General features: G+C 46.4%; 1 protein-coding gene across 1 annotated transcript in view; it reads right to left on the reverse strand.

The window, feature by feature from the left end:
* Positions 1-522: 522 nt before the first annotated feature.
* LOC127927029 (plexin-A4-like) overlaps positions 523-23,206 on the reverse strand; it is a gene marked incomplete at its 3' end in the record, with an annotated part of 120,005 nt that continues 97,321 nt past the window's right edge. The window contains exon 3 of the mRNA XM_052512679.1: positions 523-646. Within this exon, the coding sequence (XP_052368639.1) occupies positions 523-646 (124 nt within the window). The remainder of the gene's footprint in view (positions 647-23,206) is intronic.

Consider the following 23,206-nt stretch of genomic DNA (forward strand, 5'->3'; position numbering starts at 1 on the left):
GTAAGGACCTGTGACATGTGAGGGGATAATTACGTTATGGCCATTGGCTAAAGATGATTCCCCAGGCTTAACCGTGTTAGTGAGGCACAACATCAATACCTTCAACTATGACATGGTTCATTGGACCACTAAAATGGTTGGGCGTCTCCTGTTTTTTTCCTAATCTGATTTTTCCGATGTGACTGCTCATTCAGTCATCGGATGCAATACCAGATGATGGTATATTGTATACTGATATGGTTTCTGGTCACCATAGTAACTGTAAGCCTACTAAAATGCAATAATATCGGTCATTGTGCCAGACACTTCTTTTTCATTTTAGACTGGTCAGGTTCAGTGGGGCACGAAATGAGAGAAAACATTTCCAAACGGAGGAGGCGCTATCTGAAGATGTCCAATAAGAATGGCAATATTACATTTTTCCGTCTCAAAAGGTTTTCTGTTTTCGTGCCTAGTGGACAGGACCCAGGAGGAAGCAGTGTTTTGAACACACTTTGACCGTGCGAAGTGGTCACCACTCACCGTGACGCTGAACTGGGACACAGAGATGTTGCTGGGGTGGACGCTGAGGCGGACGCACTGCTTGATGTCCCAGGCGAACCTCCGGGGCTCGGCCGAGCGCTCGCAGTTCTCCTTCCTGGTGCACCTGTGGGAACACAAAGTAACAGAGGGGGAGGTTATTCCCTGTAACACCCGTCGCAGCCTTCAGTCAACCCCATTGGAGCCTCGTTCACATGGCTTGTCCCACCTGCTGAGCGCCTGGGAAACCAGAAGAATGTTAGTTACCTGTGTGAAAGAAGTGGAAATACCTGGGGTGATATTAATACGGAGACATTCATCATATTTCTACCAGAGCTTTATCCATGGATACTGGCCATTCACTGTGACTGGACAACCCTAAAACAATGGCCGCCTCTATTTGTGGAAGTGGAGCTGCTCTGTTGGGAGAAGGGGGACAGGCTCTGTCTTTGTGAGGCCATCTTAATGAGGGCCATTCATGGGCAGTGCCAAGTGCAGGTGGGGGGCGGGGATGGATTACCCCCCTCTTAATCCAGGGCCAGGTGGTCTAATCCATTCCCATTATATTATGTGGGTTGGTAAACAGACCTAAATCCCTCTTTCTCTCTGCTTTTGTCCCTGGGAGAATTGTGTAGTTCACGTTTCCACACACTAGTATCTGTTGACAGTGGGCTGCTGCTGCTGGTTTACATTCCCAAAGCCACAACATTACTAAGAACATCTAAACGGCTGTATTATTTCAGCAGCAGGTATAGGGAACTCCTCTAACTCCCATGAGACAGTCACATAGATTTTCACACAGAGAGGCTGGGAACATTGGCAAACCTGGGTAAAGAGTACAGACACCTGGGTAAAGTAGAAAGTAAAGAATGTATGGATATACTCTCACAAAACTTTATATCAACTACCAAAAGACCATTGTACTGTACCTACCACTCCGCGGCCCAACGCTCCACTATAACCCCTAACCTCCTCCTCCATTAAATCCCCGTAAAACCTATTCAGTTTAATCCTCGTTGATTTAAACAAAGTTCTCAAGCAATTAACAGCAAATCCCACAGAGAGCCAAAGTCCTCAGAGAGAATGATAGAAGGGACTTCTGGGAGGCTGGGTGACGGCTGAGATACAGTAATACCTTCCGCAGTAGAAGCTTTTCATAGGGGGGATGAGATGTGTCTGCATTGTGAAGTTTTAAGCGACCTAGCGTGGAGAAAAGAAGCCGGCAGACAGAATGGAAGAAGAAGAAGTAATCTGCTTCGGAGTGAAAGAAGAGAGAGAGAAGAGAGGACAGAAGAGAGGAGATTTAGGGAAGGCAACAATCATTCAGAGGCTTTTCAATAGTCTTTTTCTCAGCTCCTCCGCTAAGCAGGTCTGAGAAGGATTTAACCAGAGAGCTTCCCTTTGTGTTGTGCATCAGGCCTCCTGTTCCCCATTGTACTGCTGATTTAATAAACCCCACAGTACACAAAACCCCAGAGAGAATACAGTTATACACTCCTACACACACACCTGAGTGCCTGTACCTGCATGGGTGTTGTATGTATTTGATTCAGTACTGATGTGTTTGGGTGTGTTGGCTACGGGTTGGTTCTCGCCACCAGTGTCTACGTGTGTCTATGTGTGAGCGTGCGTGTGCGTGTTAGTTACACCAAATGATGCAGGGAGAAGAAGATGAGTGAGACAGAGAGGTAAATAAGGTACCATGCAGAGCGATGTAGGGGGAGGGAACCAATCCTGTTGCCTGGTGGCTCAGAGAACTTCTTCAGGAGAGAAATCTCTATTTCATGCTGTTAACTCACCTGCCAGAAGCCTTTTCTAAAACATAACACGTGTCAAATCTAACAACTTCTCTCTCTTCCTTCCTCTCTTCCGAAACCACCCGGGAATGGTACGGTCCGACCACAGAGGGCACTTTGGCTAGCGGTGCAGCCACAATCAATAGAGGGGGTTCTCAGGGTTGCCATTTTAGGGTCTGAAAGCTATGGGGTAGCATGTGTCTGTGAAATCTGACATGGATCCCTTTGACACTTGTGGGATAGTGCACTTTAATTTAATAGGGCACTGCTTTTAGGAGTCATAAACAAGGGCGCTCGTAATGCCCTGAGGGCGTTTCATGACATCATCTCTGTGGGACTCGCAGGCCGTCTGTAAATGGCAGGGCCTGTAGAGACGCTGACAGTGGAAGGACAGACTGTAGAGATCTACTTTGATGTCTTCACAATGACATGTTCATAACTCTGCCTGAAAACACAGGAAACATTTGTCAATGTGCTGAAGAGAGAGAGAGAGACATAGAGAGACAGAGAGAGAGAGAGAGAGAGAGAGAGAGAGAGAGAGAGAGAGAGAGAGAGAGAGAGAGAGAGAGAGAGAGAGAGAGAGAGAGAGAGAGAGAGAGAGAGAGAGAGAGAGAGAGAGAGAGAGAGAGAGAGAGAAAGAGAGTGAGATACAGAGACAGAGGGAGACAGAGAGAGTGAGATACAGAGAGAGAGAGAGAGAGAGAGAGAGAGAGAGAGAGAGAGAGAGAGAGAGAGAGAGACAGAGACAGAGATAATTGAGGATGTTTATTGTATGTTCTTTGAGTACTTGTGTTGAGCATGCATTGTTGAGTGTGTATCTTTCCGCAAGTTTGTTTTTGTGTTGTACCAAGATGTGGACATGATTAGGCATCTGATAAATATGGTGATGCCATTTGATGAGTGATCCTCGGAGCACCTGACAGGTTGGGCTCATTAATACATTATCATTAGTGAAGTAAATCAGTCCATTAGAAGAGCTGGGTGGGAATTTGTTTTTCTCGTAATGCAAATGAGCCGTGGAACATGGAGGAATACGTTGGGAATATTGAAGATCAATCATACCTGGAGTGATCTCAAACTGCTCCCCCAACCCTCCCCCAACTCTCCCTCCCTCCCTCCCTCCCTCCCTCCCTCCCTCCCCCTCCCTCCCTCCCTCCCCCTCCCTCCCTCCCTCCCTCCCTCCCTCCCTCCCTCCCTCTCTTCTCTGCAACACACTGGTTTATATTCACTGCATATGCAGGTTGTTGGGAATTCAATTGCCACATAAAAAAATAATACAATTTGTCCCTTTTCACATTTTGCTTTGACTCTATGGCTGCGTTTACACCGATAGCCCAATTCTGATCTGTTGCCCACTCATTTGCAAAAGATCTGATCTGATTGGGGGGGCTATACTGAGACTGGAAACTGATTTCTCTGACAGCTATCCATGATGACTTTAGGGTACAGCTATCCATGATGACTTTAGGGTACAGCTATCCATGATGACTTTAGGGTACAGCTATCCATGATGACTTTAGGGTACAGCTATCCATTATGACTTTAGGGTACAGCTATCCATGATGACTTTAGGGTACAGCTATCCATGATGACTTTAGGGTACAGGTATCCATGATGACTTCAGGGTACAGGTATCCATGATGACTTTAGGGTACAGCTATCCATGATGTCGTTAGGGTACAGGTATCCATGATGACTTTAGGGTACAGCTATCCATGATGACATTAGGGTACAGCTATCCATGATGACTTTAGGGTACAGCTATCCATGATGACTTTAGGGTACAGCTATCCATGATGACTTTAGGGTACAGCTATCCATGATGACTTTAGGGTACAGCTATCCATGATGACTTTAGGGTACAGCTATCCATGATGACTTTAGGGTACAGCTATCCATGATGACTTTAGGGTACAGTTATCCATTATGACTTTAGGGTACAGCTATCCATGATGACTTTAGGGTACAGCTATCCATGATGACTTTAGGGTACAGCTATCCATGATGACTTCAGGGTACAGGTATCCATGATGACTTCAGGGTACAGGTATCCATGATGACTTTAGGGTACATCTAGCCATGATGACTATAGGGTACAGCTATCCATGATGACTTTAGGGTACAGCTATCCATGATGACTTTAGGGTACAGCTATCCATGATGACTTTAGGGTACAGCTATCCATGATGACTTTAGGGTACAGCTATCCATGATGACTTTAGGGTACAGCTATCCATGATGACTTTAGGGTACAGCTATCCATTATGACTTTAGGGTACAGCTATCCATGATGACTTTAGGGTACAGCTATCCATGATGACTTTAGGGTACAGCTATCCATGATGACTTTAGGGTACAGCTATCCATGATGACTTTAGGGTACAGCTTTCCATGATGACTTCAGGGTACAGGTATCCATGATGACTTTAGGGTACATCTATCCATGATGACTATAGGGTACAGCTATCCATGATGACTTTAGGGTACAGCTATCCATGATGACTTTAGGGTACAGCTATCCATGATGACTTTAGGGTACATCTATCCATGATGACTATAGGGTACAGCTATCCATGATGACTTTAGGGTACAGCTATCCATGATGACCTTAGGGTACAGCTATCCATGATGACTTTAGGGTACAGCTATCCATGATGACTTTAGGGTACAGCTATCCATGATGTCTTTAGGGTACAGCTTTCCATGATGACTTTAGGGTACAGCTTTCCATGATGACTTTAGGGTACAGCTATCCATGATGACTTTAGGGTATCATGACTTTAGGGTACAGCTATCCATGATGACTTTAGGGTACAGCTATCCATGAGGGTACAGCTATCCATGATGACTTTAGGGTACAGCTATCCATGATGACTTTAGGGTACAGCTATCCATGATGACTTTAGGGTACAGCTATCCATGATGACTTTAGGGTACAGGTATCCATGATGACTTTAGGGTACATCTATCCATGATGACTTTAGGGTACAGCTATCCATGATGACTTTAGGGTACAGCTATCCATGATGACTTTAGGGTACAGCTATCCATGATGACTTTAGGGTACAGCTATCCATGATGACTTTAGGGTACAGCTATCCATGATGACTTTAGGGTACAGCTATCCATGATGACTTTAGGGTACAGCTATCCATGATGTCGTTAGGGTACAGGTATCCATGATGACTTTAGGGTACAGCTATCCATGATGACATTAGGGTACAGCTATCCATGATGACATTAGGGTACAGCTATCCATGAGCTATCCATGATGACTTTAGGGTACAGCTATCCATGATGACTTTAGGGTACAGCTATCCATGATGAATTTAGGGTACAGCTATCCATGATGACTTTAGGGTACAGCTATCCATGATGACTTTAGGGTACAGCTATTCATGATGACTTTAGTGTACAGCTATCCATGATGTCTTTAGGGTACAGCTATCCATGATGACTTTAGGGTACAGATATCCATGATGACTTTAGGGTACAGCTATCCATGATGACTTTAGGGTACAGCTATCCATGATGACTTTAGGGTACATCTATCCATGATGACTATAGGGTACAGCTATCCATGATGACTTTAGGGTACAGCTATCCATGATGACTTTAGGGTACAGCTATCCATGATGACTTTAGGGTACAGCTATCCATGATGACTTTAGGGTACAGCTATCCATGATGACTTTAGGGTACAGCTATCCATGATGACTTTAGGGTACAGCTATCCATGATGACTTTAGGGTACAGATATCCATGATGACTTTAGGGTACAGCTATCCATGATGACTTTAGGGTACAGCTATCCATGATGACTTTAGGGTACAGCTATCCATGATGACTTTAGGGTACAGCTATCCATGATGACTTTAGGGTACAGCTATCCATGATGACTTTAGGGTACAGCTATCCATGATGACTTTAGGGTACAGCTATCCATGATGACTTTAGGGTACAGCTATCCATGATGACTTTAGGGTACGGCTATCCATGATGACTTTAGGGTACAGCTATCCATCATGATGACTTCAGGGTACAGGTATCCATGATGACTTTAGGGTACATCTATCCATGATGACTATAGGGTACAGCTATCCATGATGACTTTAGGGTACAGCTATCCATGATGACTTTAGGGTACAGCTATCCATGATGACTTTAGGGTACAGCTATCCATGATGACTTTAGGGTACAGCTATCCATGATGACTTTAGGGTACAGCTATCCATGATGACTTTAGGGTACAGCTATCCATGATGTCGTTAGGGTACAGGTATCCATGATGACTTTAGGGTACAGCTATCCATGATGACTTTAGGGTACAGCTATCCATGATAACTTTAGGGTACAGCTATCCATGATGACTTTAGGGTACAGCTATCCATGATGACTTTAGGGTACAGCTATCCATGATGACTTTAGGGTACAGCTATCCACGATGAATTTAGGGTACAGCTATCCACGATGAATTTAGGGTACAGCTATCCATGATGACTTTAGGGTACAGCTATCCATGATGACTTTAGGGTACAGCTATTCATGATGACTTTAGGGTACAGCTATCCATGATGTCTTTAGGGTACAGCTATCCATGATGACTTTAGGGTACAGATATCCATGATGACTTTAGGGTACAGCTATCCATGATGACTTTAGGGTACAGCTATCCATGATGACTTTAGGGTACAGCTATCCATGATGACTTTAGGGTACAGCTATCCATGATGACTTTAGGGTACAGCTATCCATGATGACTTTAGGGTACAGCTATCCATGATGACTTTAGGGTACAGCTATCCATGATGACTTTAGGGTACAGCTATCCATGATGACTTTAGGGTACAGCTATCCATGATGACTTTAGGGTACAGCTATCCATGATGACTTTAGGGTACAGCTATCCATGATGACTTTAGGGTACAGCTATCCATGATGACTTTAGGGTACAGCTATCCATGATGACTTTAGGGTACAGCTATCCATGATGACTTTAGGGTACAGCTATTCATGATGACTTTAGGGTACAGCTATCCATGATGTCTTTAGGGTACAGCTATCCATGATGACTTTAGGGTACAGCTATCCATGATGACTTTAGGGTACAGCTATCCATGATGACTTTAGGGTACAGCTATCCATGATGACTTTAGGGTACAGCTATCCATGATGACTTTAGGGTACAGCTATCCATGATGGTCTGTGTGACTCTGTATTGATGATCACTTGCTCATCTCTGAATTCAGTCTCTCCCTCTCTCTCTCCTCCCTCGCTCTCCCCCTACACCCGTCCCCTTTTTCTTGCATTTCTCTCTGCGCCACTGCCCAGGCGTTGGCAGCCGTTCAGACGTAGCCAGTGAGCGGTAGTGGCGGTTAGCGGAGAGCTCTAATCAGAGGTTAGTGGGAGATAACAGCGCCAATATGCTCTGTGTGAGGGAGGCAGATTGCAGGCCTAGACTCTCCATAGCTTCTCTCTGTGCTGTCGTAGCTAAGCTACAGTTGATACGTCTGTTTTTACCAAACCATATATCCTTGAAAAACACCAACTGTGTCAGTAATAGCAGTAAAACAACTTTTGTTTTAGGGAATATAAATGAGAAGTTGTCAACTATACTATAAAGATACTATACAACATTACTGTCTGTACTCTAACATTGTAGTAGATTGTACACTGTACCATCAGTGGGATTTTTGGTTTCATAAACTGGGTGGTTCGTGCCCTGAATGCTGATTGGCTGACAGCTGTGGTATATCAGACCGTATACCACAGGTATGACAAAACTTGTATTTTTACTGCTCTAATTACGTTGGTAACCAGTTTATAATAGCAACGAGGCACCTTGGGGGTTTGTTGTATATGGCCAACATACCATAACTAAGGGCTGTATCCAGGCATAAGAACAGCCCTTAGCCGTGGTATATTGGCTATATACCACACCCCCTCGGGCCTTATGGCTTAATTAATGTATATTGTCATCATAGGGTCTTGTGAAACAACAGTTCAGGCTGAGAGCTGTGAGAGTCTTCAGCCTGCTCACATCGCACGGCCACTCCCAGATCTATTAGAAGTCTGGCAGCGTCTAGAGAGCTGAATCTATCCAAACGGATATCCTCCCTCAGACAGTTAAACATCAAACATCTATTTCAACTTGAATAAACAGTAGTGTTATTAAATGCTGGTGGAGACACGTTTAGAGAGAGCCCCATGAATGGATTAGATTGGTGGCTGAATGGAACTAATCTTCACTCTTGTTTCCTGAAGCCTTTGATAATGTGACTCAATTAGAAGAATGAGGAGGATTTGCCAGCCTTTCCAACAAGATTATGACCCTTTCATGTCCCTAGTAAACACACAGACAAATATAGCTTTAATGCTAGCCTACTATTCATAACAGAAAGTCAATCACAATGTAGTATGATTCTCTACTCCACAGTACTCTACAGTAGTCTAATCTACAGTGTTCTACAGTACTCTACTCTTCAGTACTCTACAGTACTGTATGCGACAGTACTCTACTCTACAGTACTCTACTCTACAGTACTCTACAGTGTTCTACAGTACTCTACTCTACAGTACTCTACTCTACAGTACTCTACAGTACTCTACTCTACAGTACTCTACTCTACAGTACTTTACTCTACAGTACTCTACAGTACTCTACTCTACAGTACTATACAGTGTTCTACAGTACTCTACTCTACAGTACTCTACTCTACAGTACTCTACAGTGTTCTACAGTACTCTACTCTACAGTACTTTACTCTACAGTACTATACAGTACTCTACTCTACAGTACTATACAGTACTCTACTCTAGGGTTGGGGGTTAAGGTGAGGGGTGAGGTGAGGGGGATGAGGAGGGTTGAGGGGTAAGGTGAGGTGAGTGGGGTGAGGAGGTTTGGGGGTGAGGAGGGTTGGGGGTGAGGAGGGTTGGGGGTAAGGGGAGGTGAGGGGGGTGAGGAGGGTTGGGAGGTGAGGAGGGTTGGGGGTGAGGAGGATTGGGGGGTAAGGTGAGGTGAGTGGGGTGAGGAGGTTTGGGGGTAAAGAGGGTTGGGGGGTAAGGTGAGGTGAGTGGGGTGAGGAGGTTTGGGGGTGAGGAGGGTTGGGGGTGAGGAGGGTTGGTGGGTGAGGATGTTTGGGGGATGAGGAGGGTTGAGGGGTAAGGTGAGGTGAGTGGGGTGAGGAGGTTTGGGGGACAGGTGAGGTGAGTGGGGTGAGGAGGGTTGAGGGGTGAGGTGAGGTGAGTGGGGTGAGGAGGTTTGGGGGTAAGGTGAGGTGAGTGGGGTGGGGTGAGGAGGGTTGAGGGGTAAGGTGAGGTGAGTGGGGTGAGGAGGTTTGGGGGGTGAGGTGTGGATGTAGCAGGCTGTGGTGACAGACTTTAGGTCTAATGCATATTTAATGCAGGGAGGAACAGAAAAGGTCAAGTGGAGAGGGAAATGAAACCTATTAACTTTCCAGAGGCTGGCTGAGACACGGTGCTCCATCAGCAACGGCACAAGCACACTTCAATATGCACTCCACATCTGAGGGAGGTTAGAGGTTGAACAGTCCTCCATCTTTCTATTTGACTGTTGACTGTTCACCATCACATACTGATGGGTTGACTACCTAAATTACACCTAAAGCAAATGTGTGGGGGAAAACAGGGCACCGTTACAGATTCTTCCCTGATGCTTATGCATGTGTCTCTGAGTGGCTGAACCCCGTACATTAGCCAAGCAATCACTGTACATATAAGGTATAAAAATGCATTGGATAATATCATACTGTGCTATGAGACATAGCGCCGGAACGTCATCTCGGTGAGTCCAGGAGCCACAACACAAGGCAGAATACTACTACTCTCCAAATGAGGCATTTCTACCCAGACTCTTCCCCCTGACTAGGGCCGCTCTAACCCCCTTCCCCCTGACTAGGGCCTCTCTAACCCCTTCCCCCTGACTAGGGCCTCTCTAACCCCCTTCCCCCTGACTAGGGCCTCTCTAACCCCCTTCCCCCTGACTAGGGCCTCTCTAACCCCCTTCCCCCTGACTAGGGCCCCTAACCCCTTCCCCTGACTAGGGCCCTCTAACCCCCTTCCCCTGACTAGGGCCTCTAACCCCCTTCCCCCTGACTAGGGCCTCTCTAACCCCCTTCCCCCTGACTAGGGCCTCTCTAACCCCCTTCCCCCTGACTAGGGCCTCTCTAACCCCCTTCCCCCTGACTAGGGCCTCTCTAACCCCTTCCCCCTGACTAGGGCCTCTCTAACCCCTTCCCCCTGACTAGGGCCTCTCTAACCCCCTTCCCCCTGACTAGGGCCTCTCTAACCCCCTTCCCCCTGACTAGGGCCTCTCTAACCCCCTTCCCCCTGACTAGGGCCTCTCTAACCCCTTCCCCCTGACTAGGGCCCTCTAACCCCTTCCCCTGACTAGGGCCTCTCTAACCCCCTTCCCCTGACTAGGGCCTCTCTAACCCCCTTCCCCCTGACTAGGGCCTCTCTAACCCCCTTCCCCTGACTAGGGCCCTCTAACCCCTTCCCCCTGACTAGGGCCTCTCTAACCCCTTCCCCCTGACTAGGGCCTTCCCCCTGAACCCCTTCCCCTGACTAGGGCCTCTCTAACCCCTTCCCCCCCTAACCCCCCCCTGACTAGGGCTCTAACCCCCTTCCCCCTGACTAGGGCCTCTCTAACCCTGACTAGGGCCCCTTCCCCCTGACTAGGGCCCTCTAACCCCTTCCCCTGACTAGGGCCCTCTAACCCCCTTCCCCTGACTAGGGGCCTCTCTAACCCCTTCCCCCTGACTAGGGCCCTCTAACCCCCTTCCCCTGACTAGGGCCTCTCTAGGGCCTCTAATCCCCTTCCCCTGACTAGGGCCCCTTCCCCTGACTAGGGCCTCTCTAACCCTGACTAGGGCCCCTTCCCCCTGACTAGGGCCGCTTCCCCTGACTAGGGCCTCTCTAACCCCCTTCCCCCTGACTAGGGCCTCTCTAACCCCCTTCCCCCTGACTAGGGCCTCTCTAACCCCCTTCCCCCTGACTAGGGCCTCTCTAACCCCCTTCCCCCTGACTAGGGCCTCTCTAACCCCCTTCCCCCTGACTAGGGCCTCTCTAACCCCTTCCCCTGACTAGGGCCCCTTCCCCCTGACTAGGGCCTCTCTAACCCTGACTAGGGCCCCTTCCCCCTGACTAGGGCCGCTCTAACCCCCTTCCCCTGACTAGGGCCTCTCTAAGGGCCCCTTCCCTGACTAGGGCCCTCTAACCCCTTCCCTGACTAGGGCCTCTCTAACCCCCTAACCCCCCCTGACTAGGGCCCCTAACCCCCTTCCCCCTGACTAACCCCCTTCCCCCTGACTAGGGCCTCTCTAACCCCCTTCCCCCTGACTAGGGCCCCTTCCCCCTGACTAGGGCCTCTCTAACCCCTTCCCCCTGACTAGGGCCTCTCTAACCCCTTCCCCCTGACTAGGGCCTCTCTAACCCCTTCCCCTGACTAGGGCCTCTCTAACCCCCTTCCCCCTGACTAGGGCCTCTCTAACCCCCTTCCCCCTGACTAGGGCCTCTCTAACCCCCTTCCCCCTGACTAGGGCCTCTCTAACCCCTTCCCCTGACTAGGGCCCTCTAACCCCTGACTAGGGCCCTCTGACTAGGGCCTCTCTAACCCCCTTCCCCCTGACTAGGGCCCCTCTCTAACCCCCTTCCCCCTGACTAGGGCCTCTCTAACCCCCTTCCCCCTGACTAGGGCCCCTTCCCCCTGACTAGGGCCTCTCTAACCCTGACTAGGGCCCCTTCCCCCTGACTAGGGCCTCTCTAACCCCCTAGCCCCTTCCCCTCTGGCATCATTAAGACCGCTAGAGAGCAGGAGTCCCAGTCCAAGGGTGGTGGGGTCATTACCTGAATAAGTGGCTGTGACCCCATAACCCCCCGGTGTAGAGGCAGATCCCTGTGACTGAGCTGCTGGCCCAGGGCCAAGACCCCCACACTGTGCCCCTACAGCCCCACCAAGTGGAAAATTAGTGTGTGTGTGTGTGTGTGTGTGTGTGTGTGTGTGTGTGTGTGTGTGTGTGTGTGTGTGTGTGTGTGTGTGTGTGTGTGTGTGTGTGTGTGTGTGTGTGTGTGTATATACAGTGCCTTGCGAAAGTATTCGGCCCCCTTGAACTTTGCGACCTTTTGCCACATTTCAGGCAACAAACATAAAGATATAAAACTGTATTTTTTTGTGAAGAATCAACAACAAGTGGGACACAATCATGAAGTGGAACGACATTTATTGGATATTTCAAACTTTTTTAACAAATCAAAAACTGAAAAATTGGGCGTGCAAAATTATTCAGCCCCCTTAAGTTAATACTTTGTAGCGCCACCTTTTGCTGCGATTACAGCTGTAAGTCGCTTGGGGTATGTCTCTATCAGTTTTGCACATCGAGAGACTGACATTTTTTCCCTTTCCTCCTTGCAAAACAGCTCGAGCTCAGTGAGGTTGGATGGAGAGCATTTGTGAACAGCAGTTTTCAGTTCTTTCCACAGATTCTCGATTGGATTCAGGTCTGGACTTTGACTTGGCCATTCTAAAACCTGGATATGTTTATTTTTGAACCATTCCATTGTAGATTTTGCTTTATGTTTTGGATCATTGTCTTGTTGGAAGACAAATCTCCGTCCCAGTCTCAGGTCTTTTGCAGATTCCATCAGGTTTTCTTCCAGAATGGTCCTGTATTTGGCTTCATCCATCTTCCCATCAATTTTAACCATCTTCCCTGTCCCTGCTGAAGAAAAGCAGGCCCAAACCATGATGCTGCCACCACCATGTTTGACAGTGGGGATGGTGTGTTCAGGGTGATGAACTGTGTTGCTTTTAAGCCAAACGTAACGTTTTGCATTTTTGCCAAAAAGTTCAATTTTGGTTTCATCTGACCAGAGCACCTTCTTCCACATGTTTGGTGTGTCTCCCAGGTGGCTTGTAGCAAACTTTAAACAACACTTTTTATGGATATCTTTAAGAAATGGCTTTCTTCTTGCCACTCTTCCATAAAGGCCAGATTTGTGCAATATACGACTGATTGTTGTCCTATGGACAGAGTCTCCCACCTCAGCTGTAGATCTCTGCAGTTCATCCAGAGTGATCATGGGCCTCTTGGCTGCATCTCTGATCAGTCTTCTCCTTGTATGAGCTGAAAGTTTAGAGGGATGGCCAGGTCTTGGTAGATTTGCAGTGGTCTGATACTCCTTCCATTTCAATATTATCACTTGCACAGTGCTCCTTGGGATGTTTATTGTTTCAAATATTTTTATTAAACACACACAAGAATGGTGTATAGGTATACATGACAGGTATCCACTTCTTATCTAAACATAAAAGAGCATACAGGAACAACAAGACCCAGAGTTCTGGGTGCAGAACAAATAATACAGAACACGACATACAAAACAAGGACACGTAGAAAGAAAGAGGGAAGATGTCCCCCCTATCCCCCCCTGTCCCCCCTCCCAACTGCTCGGGTGGTAGGGCCAGCACACGCTGCCCAAAGGTAGATTACAATTTTACCATTGCGAGTGCGTTAATAAGTACAAATTCACAGCGCCGACTCGTCCAAGTAGGAGAGGAAAGGCTGCCAGATTTTATCAAATGTTGATAATTTATTGTTCAGAATATATCTAATTCTTTCTAAGTGTACAGTGTTTGCCAATTCACTGAGCCATAATTTGGTGGAGGGCGCTTCCCTCCTTTTCCAAAACAACAAGATTAGTTTTTTTGCCGAGATGAGACCATACGAAATTAGTTGTTTTTGGGGGTTGGTTAATCTGTTTAGGGACTCAGATACTCCCAGGATTATCAGAAGCGGGTCTGGATCTATTGAAGTCTCCAAAACTTCAGAGAGGATCCTAAAATTCCACACCAATAACCATGCAAGCTAGAGCATAGGGCAAAGCAGTGGAGTAGTGTACCCTGCGTAGCCTGACATTTATCACATGTAGGGGATGTATCAGGAAATATCCTATGCAGTTTAGTTTTGGAATAGTGTAATCTGTGTAATACCTTGAATTGTATGAGACGATGTCTGGAATTAATGGAGCATGTGTGGATATACTCCAAGCTCTCTTCCCAGTCTGCCACTGAGATGTCAGTCCCTAGTTCTTCCTCCCATTTTGCCTTGATGGCATCAGTAGAAGGTGTGCTAACAGATTGAAAAGCATCATATAGACGCGATATCAGTTTATCTGAGGTGGGGCATATTTTTATGCATCCGTCAAACATGGAAGGTTTAGCATTCCCAAATGTTGGGAGGTGTTTTCTAACGTAGTCTCTAATTTGTAGGTATCTGAAAAAATTACTTCTGGGAAGATTATAAGTTTCCCTCAGCAGCTCAAAGGAAGCAAAGGTCCCTTCTATGTATAAATCCCCTATGGTGCTTATCCCCAACTCTCCCCATCGCTCAAAGGTGTTGTCAAGGTTAGAAGGGGCAAAGGAGGGATTCCTGGCGACAGGGAGCATGAATGACATTGGTCTGAGCTCAAAGTGGACTTTAATTTGCTTCCAGATTCGGACTGTGCTATGTATTATAGGATTGTTACAATAAAGTGACATCTCCAGATTGACAGGCGACAAAATCACAGCGCCAATAGAGAAGGGGTGACACTCCTCACGCTCCATACTAAGCCAGCTGTATGCCGGGAGTACGTCATCCAACAGAAACGTAACAATGCGGAGGTTAGCGGCCCAGTAATAAAATATAAAATTTGGGAGAGACAATCCTCCTTCCGTCTTGGATTTACAGAGGTGTTTTTACCTATCCTGTGTGTTTTATAATCCCAGATGAAAGGATTGATAATTGAGTCCAGTTGTTTATGAAAGGATTTAGGTATGAATACTGGGATGTTCTGATATAGGTAGAGCAGTTGTGGGAGGAAGACCATTTTAATGGCATTAATTCTTCCGAGCAGAGAAATTGGGAGAGTTCTCCAAAATAGTATGTTTGCTTTGAGTTTTTGTATCAGAGAGGGGAAATTCTCTTTAAATAGTAAGGAGTATTGTTTGGTAACTACAATTCCTAGGTAGGTAAATTTTTCTGAAGATAACTTAAATGGGAGATGTTCTAGCCAGGAGGTATTTTGCGACCGTATGGGCATTAATTCACTCTTGTTCCAATTTATTCTGTATCCCGAGAAGGTACCAAACAAATTGATCACATCAAGAATAGCTGGGATACTAGCCTGGGGTTCTGTTACATAGAGGAGGATGTCATCTGCGTATAGGGAGATCTTATTTAGAGTATCTTTAGTATTATAGCCGTGTATTGCTGCATAAGATCTAATCGTCTGAGCGAGCGGTTCGATAATTAGGGCGAAGAGCATAGGCGACAGCGCACAACCCTGCCTTGTCCCCCTGTTGAGGTTAAATCGGGCGACAATGATTGGTTAGTGAGTATTCTGGCACAGGGGTTCCTATATAAAAGCTGGATCCAATTTATGAACCTATCTCCAATATTAAATTTCTGTAGGACCTTGAATAGATAGGGCCACTCAACTTGGTCAAAGGCCTTTTCGGCGTCAAGAGATATGACGGCAAGGTCCACGTTGGGTAACCTCTGAGAATACATAATATTGAAGAGGCGCCTGAGATTGAAGAATGAGTTTCTGTTAGGGATAAAGCCGGTCTGATCCGAATGGACCAATTTGCCAATTAAAGTGCTAAGCCTGTTAGCCAGCGTTTTTGCTAAAATCTTTTGGTCTGTATTAAGGAGAGATATTGGTCTGTATGACCCTACCTCTTCTGGATCTTTACCCTTCTTATGTATAACTGTAATGAACGCTTCGTCCAAAGTAGAAGGGAGAGCTCCATTCTCATTGGCCTGAATCAACATTTTGTGCAGATAGGGGGAGAGCATGTTGCTGAATGTTTTATAGAATTCACCAGGGTATCCATCTGGGCCCGGGGTCTTGCCACTCTTTAGAGATTTAATTGTTTCTCGGATTTCATCAAGAGATATTTCCTTATTCAGGAAGTTAGAATCTTCCTGGTTCAGGGCAGGAAGATTACAGTCCTCCAAAATGTTTGCATAATTAAGGGGTTAGGATCCGCTTTAGATGTATATAGAGTCTCATAAAACTGCCGGAATCTGTCATTGATGTCTTTGGGGGAAGAGTGTAATTCCCCAGATGCAGATTTAACCCTGTGAATCATTCGGTCACTCACATTTTTTCAAAGTTGTCTGGCGAGTAATGTGTGGTTTGTCACCAAACTCAAAATATTTTTGCTTGGCATAGAGAAAAGATTTAGCAATTTTAGCTGAGAGAATCTGACTATATTCAAATTTTAAAGGGGTAATTTTTTAAATGTTTCTCCATAGATGGGTGGCTAGCATTCTCCCTATCCAGTATGTGAATTTGTCCCTCTAGTTCTTCCAGTTTCTCTGTTTTGCCTATTCCTGGCAGCCTGAAAGGAGATGATACAGCCTCTCAGATAAGTGTTTCCCACAATAATGCTGGGGAGGTCTCTGTGTTGTCGTTGGTATCAAAGAAAAATGTAATTTGGTCTTTAAGATATTCACAGAATGTTGGTTCTGTGAGGAGCTGAGGATTCAACCTCCAGACCCTCTCGTTTGGTACAATGTCACCCAATCTCAGGGAGAAGGTGAGTGGACTGTGGTCCGAGATTATAATATCATGATACCTCACATTACAGGTATAGGGGAGTAGTCTAGCGTCCAACAAAAAGTAGTCAATTCGAGTGTAAACCTTGTGAACATGAGAGTAAAAGGAGTATTCCCTACCCGTAGGGTTAGCGATCCTCCATATATCAAATAAGTTTGAATTTTTATGTAGGTATTCAAGAATTCGCTTGAATAGGAGGTAGGGGTTCGCCGGGTAGAGGATCTATCCAAATATTGGTCTAGCACACAGTTAAGGTCCCCTCCAATGACCAGGTTAGTATGGGAGATATCTGGAATCAGGGCAAGGACTCTTTTGAAAAAGAGGGGTTGTCAATGTTTGGCCCATAGATATTTAGTAGAGTTACTGAGGTAGAGTGGATTTCTCCTATTGCGATCACATACCGACCCTCTTTATCCGCAATAGTGGTTTTATGTAGAAAGGGAATTCCTTTCCGTACCAGAATCGCTGTGCCTCTCGTTTTGGCAGAGAGGTTAGAGTGATACACTTGCCCCACCCACCTACACCTAAGTCTGCTATGAGAGTTATTCTTCAGATGGGTTTCTTGCAAAAATATAATATCAGACGAGAGTGCTTTCAAGTGGGCTAGGACCTTGCCCCTCTTAATTGGTTCGTTTAAACCCTTGACATTCCAGGAAGTGAATGTAAGCCCCACCCTCCTCTCGTTTGTAGTTCCTATGGTGGCCTGCATATCATGTAACTTGATAAAAGGTAAGAAAGCGCACCAAACCATCACGATCAGCATATGTAGCACCTACACCCGAGCAGTATCCAACCCACCCCTCCCCCTGCAAGCACCTTTACTTCCCCCTGTTCCCCTAATTTCCACAACACTTACCCCCATCAACCCACCTTTAACAGGAATGTACAAACAGGAGAGAAAAAAAAAGGAAAAATAAAAATAATAAACACATTGTCTGGCCGATGCCAAAAAGCACGGCGCGACCTCGAACCAGAGGTAAAACAAAAATAAAATACCAACTATACGTTCACCTCTCACTGTTCTAGAACTTCTACTAACATATGAACTGAGGAGGCTCCCGCGAGTTAAGTGTTCAGTTAGCATCTAATAAACCTAAACCGAATAAGTTGCAACTTAAACATATTGCGCATTTAAGCGTCATCCTGGGTCAATCCCAGAAATAAGCAAGATATAGCCTCAAGATAATATTGCTAAGCACTGCCGGTCAAAAAATAAACCATCCGCAACCGACCTAGTCAGCCGTACCTTTACATACTGTGGGTCAGGAGATCGGAACAAGGATTTGTTAAATTAAACGTTCCCCCAATTTAAAAAAAAAAATATGTTTAATAAAAATAAGTAAAAATATATATCTTATATATATATATATATATACATACACACATACATACACCTATACACATATATATACACACATACACATGCATACACACACACACACACACACACACACACACACACACACACACACACACACACACACACACACACACACACACACACACACACATATATACATACATATACACACACACACACCCATATATATATACACACACACATATACACACACACACCCATATATATATATATACATACACACACCCATATATATATATATATACACACATATATACACACACACACACACACACACACACACACACACACACATATATACATACACACACCCATATATATATATACACACACACATATACACACACACACACACACACATATATACATACACACATACACACACCCATATATATATACATACACACACACACATCCATACATATACATGTATGTATACATACCCACACAAAAAAATCATATATAAAAATATATATTTAAAGAATATGTATATACATCCATATGCACACATACACATACAAACATTCATACCCCAGAATAACAATCTACACTGATTTAAAATATACACATACATAATACTAAAGTGCTAAGAGAAAATAGTAATAAAGTACAAATAGTAATTATATTTACGCACACCTACACATACATAAGCACTACAGAGGGCTGGTGGGACTCTAGTCGGGAGAGAGGCCCACGGCCAGACAAAGGCAGAATGGCACAAAACATCAACTTGCTAACCAGGCCCCCTCCCAACCATCACCCCCAGTCCCCTGCAAGCAATAAATGGTATGGTAGTGAGAGTGATGTAAGGATTGTAAAATAAATAACGAAACAAAACAAAAGTGGGGGAATATAAGTATATCCGTCCGAAGGTGTCAGAGATCAAACCTGGAAGTAAAAAATATGCATCGGGATGAAAGTGAATTTAACGTTAAATGAGAGCTCTGACCGCCATCCATTGGTCTGCTCAGCGTCTTACATGCTCGGTAGCCCTTGTTGAGCCCGTTTAATACGTTTTCACCCAATATGGTATAGTATGGATTCGAGTCCATGAGCAGACCCTAACACGCACTAACAAGGCACTCTAACCTGTACGGGGGATTGGTGTATATCCCTGGATAAACTTCTCTGCGTCCAAAACCGAGGAGAGCCAAATCTTCTCACCGGAAGGCGGGGTAATTCTTAGTCTTGCAGGGAAGAGTAAGGCTGGGCGAAGATGGAGTTTGTAGAGTTTAGTCATGACATCTCTGTAGTCGGCGCGATGCTTTGCCACATCGGGCGCATAATCCTCATAGACACGGAATGGATGCCCTTTATGTGACAGGTTGCCCCTCATTCGAGCTTCACGCAGGATAAGATCCTTGGTCTTGAAACTGTGACAACAGATTATTACTGGGCGAGGACGTTGGCCTGGTCCAGGCACTGGGACAAGGGAGCGATGTGCGCGATCCAGCTGGGGATCCGAATCCAAAACATCCGATCCCATTGCATCCTTCAGTAGCTTGGCGAAGAAGTCGGTAGGGCGAGAGCCCGCCTCTATCCCCTCTGCCAGACCAACAACGCGAAGGTTATTACGTCTGGATCGGCCCTCCAGGTCCACCACTTTCACAGAAAGCCTCTGCACAGTATCCTGCAATGACGAGCATAGCTTCTCTAACTCGTCGATCCTACCAGCGTTGAATTCAGAAGCTTTCAAGGTCCACAATACTCTGGCCATGCGAAGCGACCGTTCGAATGACGCTCTCGATTTTGGTGTCCAGCTCAGCAATAGTGGCCTTAAGATCCTCAGCTATAGCAACACGTAGCTCCCCAAAGCCCGGGTAAGTTCTGTAAGTGTCACGTTGTTGCATGTGCCTCCCGCCATGTCTGTCTCGTTGTTTAGTGGGGAGTAGGCCTCCGCTGTGGATTTATTGTCCTTTGGTCGCTTATTACTCGGCATTTTCATATAAAAAGTTACAATCTTGTATTAGAAAGAAACGTTTGTTGTAAAAGTGAATAAAGTAGGTTAAATTAGATTATTTTGCAAAAAGTTGCAGGAGCCTCTCACGCACAGCCGTTCACTCCAACATGCTAGCTCCGCCCCCTTGGGATGTTTAAAGCTTGGGAAATCTTTTTGTATCCAAATCCGGCTTTAAACTTCTTCACAACAGTATCTCGGACCTGCCTGGTGTGTTCCTTGTTCTTCATGATGCTCTCTGCGCTTTTAACGGACCTCTGAGACTATCACAGTGCAGGTGCATTTATACGGAGACTTGATTACACACAGGTAGATTGTATTTATCATCATTAGTCATTTAGGTCTACATTGGATCATTCAGAGATCCTCGCTGAACTTCTGGAGAGAGTTTGCTGCACTGAAAGTAAAGGGGCTGAATAATTTTGCGCGCCCAGTTTTTTAAGTTTTTGATTTGTTAAAAAAGTTTGAAATATCCAATAAATGTCGTTCCACTTCATGATTGTGTCCCACTAGTTGTTGATTCTTCACAAAAAAATACAGTTTTATATCTTTATGTTTGAAGCCTGAAATGTGGCAAAAGGTTGCAAAGCTCAAGGGGGCCGAATACTTTCGCAAGGCACTGTATATATCTATCTATCTATCTATCTATCTATCTATCTATATCTATCTATCTATCTATCTATCTATCTATCTATCTATCTATCTATCTATCTATCTATCTATATATATATATATATATATGGAAAGTTTGTGTGTGTGTGTGCGTGTGTGTGTGTGTATATATATATATATGGAAAGTTTGTGTGTGTGTGTGTGCGTGTGTGTGTATATATATATATATATATATATTTATAAAATGTGCCCCAGTGAACTACTCCTGGTGATGAACTGTCTGAGTCAAAGCAGTGTGATGTCAGACAGCGTGTCATCAGCATGACCATTCAACAGCCACCAGCCTCCCTGCAGCCCCCATCCATTCACACCCCAGACAGACACACACGCGTCTACATCAACCTGCAGACATACACACATGCACACACACACTCACGAACACACACACACACGCTGGAGAGGTAGCGATCTCCCATCCACGTCGATCTGGCCCCTGGTAAACACACACTGCAGCTGTCTCTCCCCACTGCCGGCCCATCTCCTTTCAGACTCGCAAAGCAATTTCAGCAACTGTCAAAAACCCTGGCAACAAGTTCCTTCATCTGAGGCCCCTTCTGGGTCTGTCTGCCGGGGCGGCGTAAGTCGTTTTATCTGACATACCATGGCCCGGATAGATCCCATCAGGCCCCTTCTGGGTCTGTCTGCCGGGGCGGCGTAAGTCGTTTTATCTGACATACCATGGCCCGGATAGATCCCATCAGGCCCCTTCTGGGTCTGTCTGCCGGGGCGGCGTAAGTCGTTTTATCTGACATACCATGGCCCGGATAGATCCCATCTGAGGCCCCTTCTGGGTCTGTCTGCCGGGGCGGCGTAAGTCGTTTTATCTGACATACCATGGCCCGGATAGATCCCATCTGAGGCCCCTTCTGGGTCTGTCTGCCGGGGCGGCGTAAGTCGTTTTATCTGACATACCATGGCCCGGATAGATCCCATCAGGCCCCTTCTGGGTCTGTCTGCCGGGGCGGCGTAAGTCGTTTTATCTGACATACCATGGCCCGGATAGATCCCATCTGAGGCCCCTTCTGGGTCTGTCTGCCGGGGCGGCGTAAGTCGTTTTATCTGACATACCATGGCCCGGATAGATCCCATCAGGCCCCTTCTGGGTCTGTCTGCCGGGGCGGCGTAAGTCGTTTTATCTGACATACCATGGCCCGGATAGATCCCATCAGGCCCCTTCTGGGTCTGTCTGCCGGGGCGGCGTAAGTCGTTTTATCTGACATACCATGGCCCGGATAGATCCCATCAGGCCCCTTCTGGGTCTGTCTGCCGGGGCGGCGTAAGTCGTTTTATCTGACATACCATGGCCCGGATAGATCCCATCAGGCCCCTTCTGGGTCTGTCTGCCGGGGCGGCGTAAGTCGTTTTATCTGACATACCATGGCCCGGATAGATCCCATCTGAGGCCCCTTCTGGGTCTGTCTGCCGGGGCGGCGTAAGTCGTTTTATCTGACATACCATGGCCCGGCTAGATCCCATCAGGCCCCTTCTGGGTCTGTCTGCTGTTGGGGCGGCGTAAGTCGTTTTATCTGACATACCATGGCCCGGATAGATCCCATCAGGCCCCTTCTGGGTCTGTCTGCCGGGCGGGTAAGTCGTTTTATCTGACATACCATGGCCCGGATAGATCCCATCAGGCCTCTTCTGGGTCTGTCTGCCGGGCGGCGTAAGTCGTTTTATCTGACATACCATGGCCCGGATAGATCCCATCAGGCCCCTTCTGGGTCTGTCTGCCGGGGCGGCGTAAGTCGTTTTATCTGACATACCATGGCCCGGATAGATCCCATCAGGCCCCTTCTGGGTCTGTCTGCCGGGGCGGCGTAAGTCGTTTTATCTGACATACCATGGCCCGGATAGATCCCATCAGGCCCCTTCTGGGTCTGTCTGCCGGGGCGGCGTAAGTCGTTTTATCTGACATACCATGGCCCGGATAGATCCCATCAGGCCCCTTCTGGGTCTGTCTGCCGGGGCGGCGTAAGTCGTTTTATCTGACATACCATGGCCCGGATAGATCCCATCAGGCCCCTTCTGGGTCTGTCTGCCGGGGCGGCGTAAGTCGTTTTATCTGACATACCATGGCCCGGATAGATCCCATCAGGCCCGGCGTTTATTAAACAGGTTTATCTGTCTTGCTGTGTGACCCTGTCATCAGAACATACTGTGTATAACACCTTTACTCTTTTAATTCCATCTTCCTGCTGCTCTTCCTGTCTGTTGGTGATGTGTGGTGATCAGGGGGAGGGCGGGGATATGGACCCT

The sequence above is a fragment of the Oncorhynchus keta genome, unplaced genomic scaffold (assembly GCF_023373465.1).
Source record: "Oncorhynchus keta strain PuntledgeMale-10-30-2019 unplaced genomic scaffold, Oket_V2 Un_contig_907_pilon_pilon, whole genome shotgun sequence".
Classification (NCBI taxonomy): Eukaryota; Metazoa; Chordata; class Actinopteri; order Salmoniformes; family Salmonidae; genus Oncorhynchus; species Oncorhynchus keta.